The sequence below is a fragment of the Mchenga conophoros genome, linkage group LG18 (assembly GCF_057382185.1).
Source record: "Mchenga conophoros isolate Kocher_MC1m ecotype Shallow Benthic linkage group LG18, M_conophoros_male_GT1.1, whole genome shotgun sequence".
NCBI classification, from domain to species: Eukaryota; Metazoa; Chordata; class Actinopteri; order Cichliformes; family Cichlidae; genus Mchenga; species Mchenga conophoros.
The window spans coordinates 19,393,380-19,404,759 of NC_140543.1; the positions used below are offsets into that span (position 1 = coordinate 19,393,380).

The 11,380-nt window shown below is 38.5% G+C and overlaps 1 protein-coding gene across 6 annotated transcripts; it reads right to left on the bottom strand.

Annotated features, from left to right (window-relative positions):
- Positions 1 to 1,088: 1,088 nt before the first annotated feature.
- Positions 1,089 to 11,023, bottom strand: prtfdc1b (phosphoribosyl transferase domain containing 1b). 6 transcript variants are annotated; one of them, XR_014889650.1, is made up of 9 exons: positions 10,899 to 11,023; positions 10,571 to 10,677; positions 9,116 to 9,299; positions 7,426 to 7,491; positions 4,655 to 4,672; positions 2,346 to 2,428; positions 2,057 to 2,134; positions 1,893 to 1,969; positions 1,089 to 1,790 (listed from the first exon to the last, which is right to left on the bottom strand). XR_014889650.1 is itself a non-coding variant. In XM_085256061.1 (9 exons), the coding sequence occupies exons 1-9, from the start codon at positions 10,944 to 10,946 to the stop codon at positions 1,743 to 1,745; spliced, it is 678 nt and encodes a 225-aa protein (XP_085112187.1). In that variant the 5' UTR covers positions 10,947 to 11,023; the 3' UTR covers positions 1,092 to 1,742. The 6 variants fall into 6 exon arrangements, 4 of the variants coding, with proteins under 4 accessions (XP_085112187.1, XP_085112188.1, XP_085112185.1 ...); XM_085256061.1 differs by having other exon boundaries at positions 1,092 to 1,790; positions 2,088 to 2,134; XM_085256062.1 differs by lacking the exon at positions 1,089 to 1,790 and having other exon boundaries at positions 1,806 to 1,969; positions 2,088 to 2,134; positions 9,146 to 9,299.
- Between the last annotated feature and the right edge of the window lie 357 nt (positions 11,024 to 11,380).

Here is an 11,380-nt window from a genome sequence, read left to right on the forward strand (position 1 = left end):
GGGGTTTTTTTTCAATTATTTTTAGTTTCCGTTTGTATGACTTTGTAATTCTGGAGAAATCACTCATTTCAGCCTCCATTAAAGTCAGCTGCACTAAAGCCTGTAGTTATTTAGATCCAAAAACATTTTTTTTATTACAATGTGATGTGTAATGCACATGTAGCACCCATGCACCCATAGTGCTGAAATTGCACTAATTCTTTCAGACATGTAATGCTGATATAAACACATATTTATGTCACACACATTTATATTAAAAGGTTTTTGTGCATTTGTTTAGCTGGACTACACAGCTCACTTGAGATTATATTGGGCTGAATGTGGTCTGTTAATTAAAGGTAGTTTGACACCCCCGCTTTAAAATATTACAACTATATTGAAGTTTGGTCCATAGTAAACTGAGAAATGCTATTGACATCCAATTGTAAGATATTATACATGAACTTTTTCTGTAATTGTGAATATTTACAGTGGTGCATTGCTGCTTTTGCTTCTGAAAAAGATCAGACTACTTCTTCCACTACTGTAAAAAGTACTGACTACAAATTTAGGGGTTGCAATAATGTAATTCAGTTGTAGCTCTTACTTTATCACTGTTGGAGGTCTGGTGAGTCAAAAAGGCAAAGTCTATTCACTGTCCCAAGAGATGGTTTTCTTTATGGCACGTTGTGCTCAGTGCTTAAGCAAAGGGAGTCACATGTCAAGTGCATACAAAGAGCACAGCAGCTCAGCACAACGAGCTCTCTTTTGTTCATTTTGTAAGTTCACTTACAGTTAAAACCCCCTTTTTAAAACAAAACAATGGCAACCTGATGTTTCAGGATGCTTTTGGTTTAAAGCTTTGCTACTTCAGGGCCTATATAGGTGCCAGTTTTCCATAAAATTAAGAGAAGCTCAACACCATTAAAAAGACATATGAAAAAAAGAAAAAGACTCCAAGCCCCTTTTGTATATCATCAGCCTAAGAAACATATTACACAAGGTCTTCTTTATATTCATAGCTCAGCCAAGGAACCATTGTAAATCAATTAGTACTAAAAACATTCATTCATAAAATCATGTGGGAACATTAATAGTAGAATGCAGAAATCTTAAAAAAAACATTTTATTGTATGTTAGAACATAAACTGATACAGAGAAATGACAAAAGTACTCTACAGCAAGTGAAAAAACAAGCAAACACACACACAAAGGAGGTAGTAATGGCACTTAGTGTTGACAAGACTTGAACTGTTTCTCCCCTGTGTGTTAAAAGTGATGGAAAATCAGATGAAACTTTAAAAAGGCATCGCACAGGTGGAGAACAAATAAAAAAAAACCCAACTTCCTTTCATTTTAGGTTTTGTTGGTATTCCTCACATGCAGTGGTTATTGAATGCTTTACATTTCATAAAAGAAGCAGTACACCTGGGATGATTGGATGCTTTAGATATAGAGTTAGAACAGCATTCCCCCCACTTAACACTACACGTTTTAAACCTGAATCACCTGTGTCAAAGCAACAAAGCTCCGACTTATCCTCAAGCATGCGCTTTTTGTGTTCAAATCTCCAGTTAAATGTTGCAGTGTGTGTTGTTAAAAATGTTAACATGTTCGGAACCAGGAATGTTATAACAACGCAGGCATGATTGGGATCAGATGTCACCATAGCAGCTGTAAGTCAATGGCATCTCACAGGAAGTGTCTGGGCTTGCTGTCCGATGACATCTGCTCGACAGTCGCCTCTATCGCCGGCCCTCTCTTTAAATCTTATATTTCATCTTCCCGGTGTCGCTGATCACGCAAATGTGCTAAAAGAAGCACCAAAGCACAGGTCTTTATTGTGTTACTGGATTCCCAATACAGTCGTCAAAAAAAAAAGAAAGAAAGAAAGAAGCCAGACACTGACTTACACTGAGATCTCTAAAATACTCATTGTAGTCTAAAGCATATCCAACCACAAAACGATTGGGTATCTCAAAGCCGACATCTGAAAGCACAAAACGACAAAGGCAAATATTTCCAATAGTTTGGGACTCGGGAAATGCAACAATTTTTTTAACTGTGAATGACTCACTGAGCCATAAAAGGGTTGGTCAGGTACGTACAGTCAGGAACACATGCTGAGCTATGCGGCACTCTCTTCACCAGCAATCTGAGGGGAACAAAAGCAGACATTATTTACAACAGCCGACTCAAACCGTCTCAGGAGACAGCGTCACTTCAAAAAAACCTGCGGTACCTGAGATCTGCATCACAATGTTAGTCTTTGCCTCTCTGTGTGTCTGTGTGTGTGTCTCAACTGAAAGGGGAAAACAGTGATTCGCAAAGCAGGAAATTGAGCTGGTTTTGTTTGGCGGCTTTACCCTGCTACTTTGATCATTTTGGGCCCGAAGGCTTCGACGTGCTTCAGGAGAGTCTTCATCGTCTTTCCGGTGCCTACAATGCCCTGTGAGGGTGGGGGTGGAAGATGTAGAAACTGGACTGAGAAAGTAATAACATGGCAGTGAGGAAAAAAAAAGAACAAAAACTCAATTCTTCTTTCTCTGGACTAGAAGTGATACAGAAACTAAGTGCAGTCAGTGTCACACTGTACTCAAATTACGCAACTGTTTACAAGCATTCACTAGGAATTACTTGAATTCACTGAAAAGAGGAATTTAAACACAAACATGTGATATTCAATCAAAAAAAAAAAAAAAACGTCATCTGACCTCTTGCTCTACGATGTAGGCAAACGCTGAGGCGAACCAAAGCCACAACAGTACGCTCGATCATGTCAGTGTGCCGCTGGTCAGTACGCACTACAAATATGTGAAATGTGTGACTGTCCTCACACATTTTTCATCTGTCACTGAATATGAGCCAGAACAGACTAACAGCCTTAGCCTAATTATAATACTGCAGGAATTTAAGATTTTAAAACCTATTTTACTTATTTTTAAATGCACTTTGCTTGTTTCCTTCTCTCATTTCATTTAAATTAAATGACCCATATTTAAATTCCTTACACAAAATAACTATTATGATGTAGTATGATCTGTTTTCTGTCAAGTCAGCTCAAGAGCCTCTCACTACCACAGTGAATGCTTTATAAATACTTTATTATCACAGTCCTGGTAAAAGTGGGGTTTCTATACAGAGGTCAGTCACTACATTGGCTGCACTTGCCAATAATGCCAAATCCTGTGCTCAAAACGTTGGTATTACTTTTGACAGGTGTTTGAGTTTTGAATCTCATGTCTCTAAGCTCATCCAGTCATCTAAGAAATATCGCTAAAATCCTTTGCTGTGAGCCCCGAACTACACACTTGCTTCCCTTCACTGGCTCCCAGTGAAATTCAGACCACACTGCAGATTTTTATCAATCACAAAGCCCTGCATGGCCTGCTGAGGTGTTATATCACCTGATCTCTGATCACCTGATCCGGGTCTTTTAACTGCTCCACGCAGGGGCGTCTCCAGAATTTTTTCATAGGGGTGGCCATATGGGAGGTGGGGGGGGGGGGCACAAAAAACAGAACTTCCAGTTTTATTATGCTGTTGTCAAACACAGGTTACTTGAAAAATATGGCAAAAAAGAGAGGAAGAAAATATATATACGCTTAGTTAATTTCCTGATATTAAAGTTGATATCACTGAAAATCGGTACCTGTGTGTATTTGTAGGTACTGTTTGTTGGGATATGTACACTTCTTTAAAGTATTCTCCTATCTCTCTCGTATCTAGTGAAACATTTTGTAACCTTGTGTGTTTCAGTGCGTTAGTATTAAAGTCATTACTATCTATCAGTGCTTGTATTTTACCCCTTGTAAATACCATGGAGTGATGACTGCCATTTTACAATACTGATAGCAAAAAGGGTTTTTTACTGACCAACCCACTGCACAAGTCAAAACTAAGACAAGGTTGTCTTTTTAAAAATGCAATTGCATAACAAGTACACAGCAGTATCTATGTCTTATAAATATGGAAAATTCTGCCTGTGGAAATCCTGTCGGCTGAGTCATCGACCTCCTTAGAGCCTTTCCTGATTTTGACTTTTTATTTCCTTTTAACTCTGTTACTTCCTGTACAATGTGACGCACCTGATGTAATGTATTGGTTTTTGTGAGACGCTAAGTCTTTCCATCTTGCTTTATCCCGATGACGTTGACACACAATAAAGATTTTAATATTACTTAAAGCTGAAGCGGCCACAGATTGCGAGTTCCCTGTCACACACAGTTGTGCACTGACTAAAGGGAGCTGTTTCAAAATGTTTACTCCTACAATCTTTTTACAGTAAGTATCATGAATGCCCACGATGATGACTGCAGGCCTACATTTCCTTTTTATTTTTTTGCAGTGCACCTATTCCAGTATGTAGGGCAAGGCAAGATTTTCAATGATGTTAGTTAAAACACACACACACACACACACACACACACACACACACACACACACACACACACACACAAAGCAATAAATCTATTTGGTTTCTCAAATATGGGTCAGGCAATTAAAAAGTGTCCTCATGTTGAATTCAGGACCTTCAAGAAGAAGATAAAAATTTTAAATGAGTTTTCCTGACCTGGAAAACATCATCATCAACAACAACAACAACAAGGAACACAATAAGGTCCATTTGGTGAACACGGGGAAAAGCAGAGTAGCAAAAACATGGCTGACTCACCTCCACAACCAGAACATTCTTATGGAGCGAGCATGTCGAGGAGAAAAGAGAGGGCAGGAACAAACAATTACTCTTGATTGAAAACTGATAATCTGCTCCACACTTACTCCAAGACTAAAACTCACACGTTTAAAAAAAAGACAAAAGCCATTTAGAGGTGATTTAAGAAGCAATTAATTATAAACAGAGAAATACACTTTGTTGTGTTCTAAAGTGCAAAACAAAACCAACTGACAAATAATGTTTCAGGAAATGATCAGGCTGCAGCTGAAATAAAAGCAGAAGTACTGAAATATGGCCAATATCAGCTAAACCAACCACATTTTTTCATATACTACATCCGCGAGACTCTTTGCATTTATGATATCAGTGATTCAGCTAAACGAATGATCCTAATCCAGATTGGAAAGCTATGTTCCTGCAGCGCTGCCCTGAATGTCGCACAGAAATAGCTGAAATTCTGCGAATGTCTGTCTAATAAACTGAAGACGACTGGGCAGTGTCTTTATTAAGAGCCGCTATCTGGGCTTCGCTTCAACTTAGCTAGGACACGATGAAAAGTGAAACTCTCTAACTGCCGGAGTTTACTCCACTTTTTTAAACAAAGGGTTCATCCGAGGGTGCAGTCGTGCTTTGTTTAGGAATCATTATTCATCCAGATTTATTTAGAGCGCACTAAACCCTGGAGAAATGCAAAAGCAATGAGCTATACAAGATATGTAAAGCTCACTGTCTGAAAACTACATTTCAGGGAGGTCAAAAAGCAAATGAACAGTAATGTGTACACTGTTAAACAATTAGGTAACCTCTTCCTGGAAAGCATCACCTCATTCTGTTAGGACCTGGGACAAAAATTAGCAGCACGTCACAGTGAGCTCAGGGATTTCACAAGCACACTAAAGATTCTGTGAGGAAAGCAGTGAGTCAAGCCTACTACCTCATATCCTATTCAAGTTTTAGGCACCTGGCTACTGTGTGCATGTACTGCTGAGGTATGCGTATGACTGTGAATGTTCATATCAGCTGACTTTAATTATCTAAAAATACCACTGCTGACTTGTAACTCCCATAGTAACGGTTAATGATTCATCCCTCTGTATGCTTACATAGATATGTGCACGTGTGTGTGTGTGAGTGGGAGTTAAAGCTGCTTACTTGGCAAAAAGGTTGTACACAGATTCTTTTATAAGAAATATATGGGTATGAACAGCAGAGCTCACATAATTGTGAGATGGTTCAAATCTCTGGTGAAAATTGGAATTTAGGCCGGTTTTATTTATTTATTTTTTTCTAATAAACCAGATTTAGTAAACAGAAATGTGGTTTGAATGCTCTGTTATGCCAAACACATTTACTTAATGCTAAGAGGAGTGCTGTGTGCTCTCTATAGGCTCATCTTGTCTGTCTTTTTCTTTTCTTTCTTTCTTTCTTTAATTGTGTAATTTAGGCCACTTTCCCTGCTGAATAGTCTTTGAACCTTTTAGGACTTTCCAGATTGAATATAAGCACACAAATATTTTCTCATTAGTTTTTATTTCAATTTTTTGTTTTGAATTCTGCTTATTTTCAGTTAGTTTCTTGTTTCAGTTTAGTTTTTATTGTATAAAATGTTTACTTTTACTTTAGTCTGAATTAGTTTCAGTGTTAGTTTCCATCTTTGTATTCACCATTGTATGGTGGGCACATGTCCAAGGCAAGATTTGGGCAAATCAGCAGAGGTATTACAATAAAAACACAAAACCATTTGAAAGCAGTTGACTCACTGTCTCATGGACATCTAAAGACATCCATCAACGCCTCATCAGGCATGTTGTAACTACATTTTTACCAACCTAAAACTAAGGGTATTTCCTCTATACTTTTAATTTTATTTCAGTTAGTTTTCAAAGTTCACAATATTGTTTCAGATAGTTTTAATATTTTTTAATTTGTTGCTTTTATTTTTGTTTTAGTTGACTAAAATGTTTTAGTTTGGTTTAATTTCACTTTAATAATACCTCTAGTGGTCACTCAGCACTATGAATGATCTGCTGTCGTCACAGAACCCCATCATGCTGTAATCAGTGCTGATTATTCTTTCTAAATCAAACTAGTTACATGTCATGTAATCAGGGCCTTTAATGTTAGATTGAGTCCTTCCTAACCTGCTGTAAACAAACAAATAAAATGTTTTCTTTGTCATATATACAATTATGTATATATGTATTTTACAAGAAAACAGGATGAAAGCATCTAAAAGTTTTGCTTTTCTTATTTCCAATCCTGGAAATGATTTTACAACTCTTTATAATAAGGTGACTGTCATCACCACAAGTCTGCACTGTTTCACTGAGACCCTTTGTTAGGTGGCATGCACTATCAAAGGCTGGCAACAGCCTGCACACACACTCGAGTTCTGTGAGCTACCATCTCTAATTACAGGATAACACGACGAGCCGTAGAAGAGGGACTGTGTTAAGTAAATCTGTCATCCCCTTGATCTACCGAGGTACGCACTCAGTATGGCCTCCAATTTACACCATACATTTTGCTTCACTTGAGATAAAATGGAATAAACCTTTTGTCATAGCTGGCATGTGATCAGCGCTAGGTGTGTCAGAAACTGCCATCTTTGATCTCATTCACTGAAGTGAGGCAAACAGCACATTAGAGGGAAGGGTGCCCTCTTGAGGCTGCTGTCTATCAACAATCACCATCTCCATGCTACCTATTTTTACAAAAGCAGGGCCCATCATAAGGCTCAGACGTCTCAATGATAATGAAAATCTTACCTTTCCAGCTAATAAAGACAAGTCCTCTCCTCCGAGGATGTGAAGATCCTCTGTTGACTCGTCATTCTGTGGACATAAAATACAGGAGAAATATTTTCAATTATCCATTCATCTATCTATAAGAGATATGATCTCTCAAGAATGCACTGAGTCTATCCTGGAGCTTCATCTCATTTGGACATGGCTGAAAAAACACCTCACCCAGGAGGCATTAGGGGTGGGGGGAAAAATCGATACTGTGTAGTATCGTGATATTTTGTTTGCTAATAATGTATCGATACAGGGACAGCAGAAATCGATATTTTGTTACAAAAAAGTTTTTGTGCTCTGACTTCAGAGCATGTTGATCAGCTCCTTTTTCTGAGCAAGAATCCTGACATTCCTTCACTGTCCAAATGTGTTTAACTTTTTTTTGGCAGCAATAAACATGACAGTTTACTTATTTTAATTTAAGACATGTTTTATTTTAATTAAGTTCAAAACTTTTTTATTTAATGTAAATTTATATTTTGTTTTAATTTACTTTCAAATTCTTCAGTTGCTGAAGGGGCTGCATAGTTTTCATAAATTGCATAGTTCAGAATAGCTATAATTGTACCAGATGGTTGCATTCAGTTAAGTTGGACTAGACTGTAATACAAACCGTTCAGTTTGTCAACAATAAAACTGACTGAAATGAGAGAAAGACTGAGTGCGAGACTTTGATATTAGATAAAATGAATATTGATAAAGTTAACCTTTATGTACAGAATCTGAATATCGCAGATATTTTAAAAAATCGCAATAATATCGTATCGTGCATTAAGTATTGTGATAATATTGTATCGTGGGATGTATGGTGATTCCCACCTCTAGGAGGCATGCAAGTCCAATGCCCGAACCAGCTCAACTTGTTTAATGAGGTATATCTGTTCAATTCCTCATTAACTCAGATATAATCAACTAATCACATGACAGCAACTCAAAGCTTTTATGTATGTAGACATGGTTAAAATGACCAGCTGAAGTTCAAATCGAGTTTCAGAATAAGGATAAAAGAGGAATTAAGTGACTCTGAGCATAGCTTGGCTGTGACTGTGCCAGACCGGTCTGAGTATTTCAGAAACTGCTGATCTACTTGGATTTTCCCACAGAACCATCTCTAGGGTTCATAGAGAATTGTCCAAAAAAGAGAAAATATTCAGTAAGTGCCAGTTCTCTGCGTGAAGATGCATTGTTGATGCCAGAGGTCAGAGGAGAGACTTCATTGATCTGATAGAAAGGCAACAGTAACTCAGATATATCTGTATGCACATCACACTGAACCCTGGAGCAGATTGGCTGTCACAGCAGAAGACCACACCGGGTGCCACCTTCGTCATCTAAGAACAGGGAATAATTCTCCACAGAGAAGTTTAACCCTGTGTAGCTTGAAGGTGTACCCAATAAAGTGGCCAGTGAGGGTATCTCACCAGCAGTACTTCACAGCTAAAAAAAATTGTCAGCAATCACATCAAATCATAACAGCACTTTCAAGGCAAAGTTAGAGGAAGACACCAATGTTCTAATGCATGAAAAATAATACACATCTTGTGACTAACTCTAAACTCACAGGTGATACTTTTGAGCGTGAAAATGCTTTCCACTTCTCACACAAATGCCACTCAAGATAAACTGTCAGCTTTCTTTGCTGGAGTGGGCAACAGCTCACCAAGTAACTCTTGAGACGAATGAAGTGTACCGTCATGGGGATTGTGCGGTTGGAGTTGTGGCTAAGGTCCTTGATCCTGTCCACCAGGTCGGCACAAAACTGGTAACCTCCTTTCAGCACGCACAGGACCACAATGGCGTGGTTCCCCAGGTCATCCATGATGTTTCTAGCGAGACGTTCTGTTCTGTGTACAATGAAGAAAAGGTGAATTACCTCTAAAAGACCTCTTTTCTCGTCAGTTAAGACAGTTTTGAAATCCCTGTCGGTCCACAACCATATGTGATGTTTAAATTTGTTTAGCTTTGTGTTATTATTTCACCATATTGAATAATTCTGGTTAAATATGCAAAGACAGGTAAACTGATTGATTAACCGTTTACTACATTTAAATAAATGTTTTAAATATTTTATAAGAAAGAAAAACAGATGGCTCACATGTGATTTAAACTGACTACTGGCAAAGCACTTTTTGACACTAATTGAGCACCTAAAACGCTTATTCAGCCAGTCGCACGCACATTCCTACTGCACTTTTTATTCTATGCCTAAGCAACTTGTTTAAACATCTGACCACAACTATACATAGTAGTACATGCCCATGCTTCAGTACTGTTCCGCCCGCTCATGCTGTTTGACATGAAATGATAATCATAAGGTGTTCTACGTGCGTAAATTCTAAAAATGGTTGATTTGAGCCCATTGCTAGCTGGTTGCCAGAGAACCTCTTTTGTAGATATAAATTACAACTACTGTTATTACATAAAACTGACATAGTTCTGTTAGTGCACGGGTATTAAGAACAGATCATTTTAGACCTTTGTTAGACGATTGCTGGGAAACATCATGATGTCATGATATCGGTAATAGATTAAAAACTTCAGGTGCATAAAATGTACCCGTGTGCCAAGTTTGGTTATTCGGCTCCTGATCGTGTAACGGCAGGTAGCAGAAACATAAACAAACCCACATACAGAGCTTTTGTGTTTTACAGTAAGATAAAAAGCTTTGTGTCACGTGACAAAAACACTAATTATTTAATTAAAAATTAATTTTCTGATTTCTTTTATAGACATACAGAAGTTAATAAGTACTATTTAAAACAAAGTATGATTGAACTCCTGCTGGCTTTTCTCTTTTTACCAAAAAAGTATGAATACACGCGGGGAGTTACTGTGGGATTTGAGCTTTCATTGGGGAGCTGTGGTTTTTTATTTGTTTTGTTTGTTTCTTTGGGGAATTTCTAAGCTTTACCAGGATTCATTTCAATAAAAGCATGCCAAAACCTCCGTCAAGTTCATATCGCATAATCTGTGCATGATATCCCCTGGATTTCCCCAGAAACTGTACAAAGGCTTTTATGCAGCCCCCGTGCAAAAGCATATGGGAACATTACTTCCTTGATGCACGATTTTATCAAAGAACAAAGAAAGCGACTTCCCAGTTGTAGCCATGTACCTGTCCATAATCACGCCATGCGGGATGATGACACAGTCTAAATCTCCGGAGTAGTGTGCTGGATAGCTGAAGAGATCTAAACTGTAGCCTGGCCAGTCATCTTTAATCTGCAGGGGGGGAGATAAACGCAAACATCATGTTTCTGCTGTACTACAAGGAGAAAAACAGCGGGTACTAGTTTTATCTTGTTTGCACCAGAAGCGCATGTGACTTTAAGCAATCTGCAAGGCGCGCAAAGTTGTCTGCCTGCGCAAATTGTGCATCCATACACGAGCGACGCTTTTCTTCGACACTTGTCCCTTCCCCGTCAGCCCCCTAATTTAATTACCACAATCCCCTCGCTTCTTCCTTCGGACTGGACGGCAAATTCTGCCATGTTGTTTTTCCACCGCCACAAAAGGAGCTTTTGTCTCAGGAAAGTTGATAGAGGGAGTTGGCACCAACAGGAGAGAGGAGGAGCATCGGGGTGAAGGAATGTTAGGAAACCGAACACTTTGCATTTCTCGCTGTCAAACAGCAACCATCCAGCAGGGGCGCTCTAACATTACATTTACATGTAGTGCTGCTTTTCATGGGGCCCCACCTTTCTGTGTGTACCTGTTCAAGGGCTAGTAATGAAGTGATCACTTTTTGGCACAAAACCGGGCAGTGTTGGAGAGAATACCCAAAACTAACAGTATACTACTGCATACAATCATGAGGAAAATCATGCAACAAAAAATATATATATTTATTAAATGTTTTTATTATTCAGAACGGGCAGTGCCGTGGAGATCGTTTCATGAAATCTGCCTTTTTCTAACCATGCAT

What these genes read in the sequence shown, in the direction of transcription:
- prtfdc1b (XM_085256059.1), bottom strand. Translation starts at nt 10,946, where the DNA reads ATGGCAGAATTTGCCGTCCAGTCCGAAGGAAGAAGCGAGGGGATTGTG. An exon ending in TTCGTCTCAAGAGTTACTTG is followed by an intron (nt 7,492 to 9,115) that starts GTGAGCTGTTGC and finishes TTATGTCCACAG; the next exon opens with AATGACGAGTCAACAGAGGA. An exon ending in CTCAGCATGTGTTCCTGACT is followed by an intron (nt 1,970 to 2,087) that starts GTACGTACCTGA and finishes TTGTGCTTTCAG; the next exon opens with ATGTCGGCTTTGAGATACCC.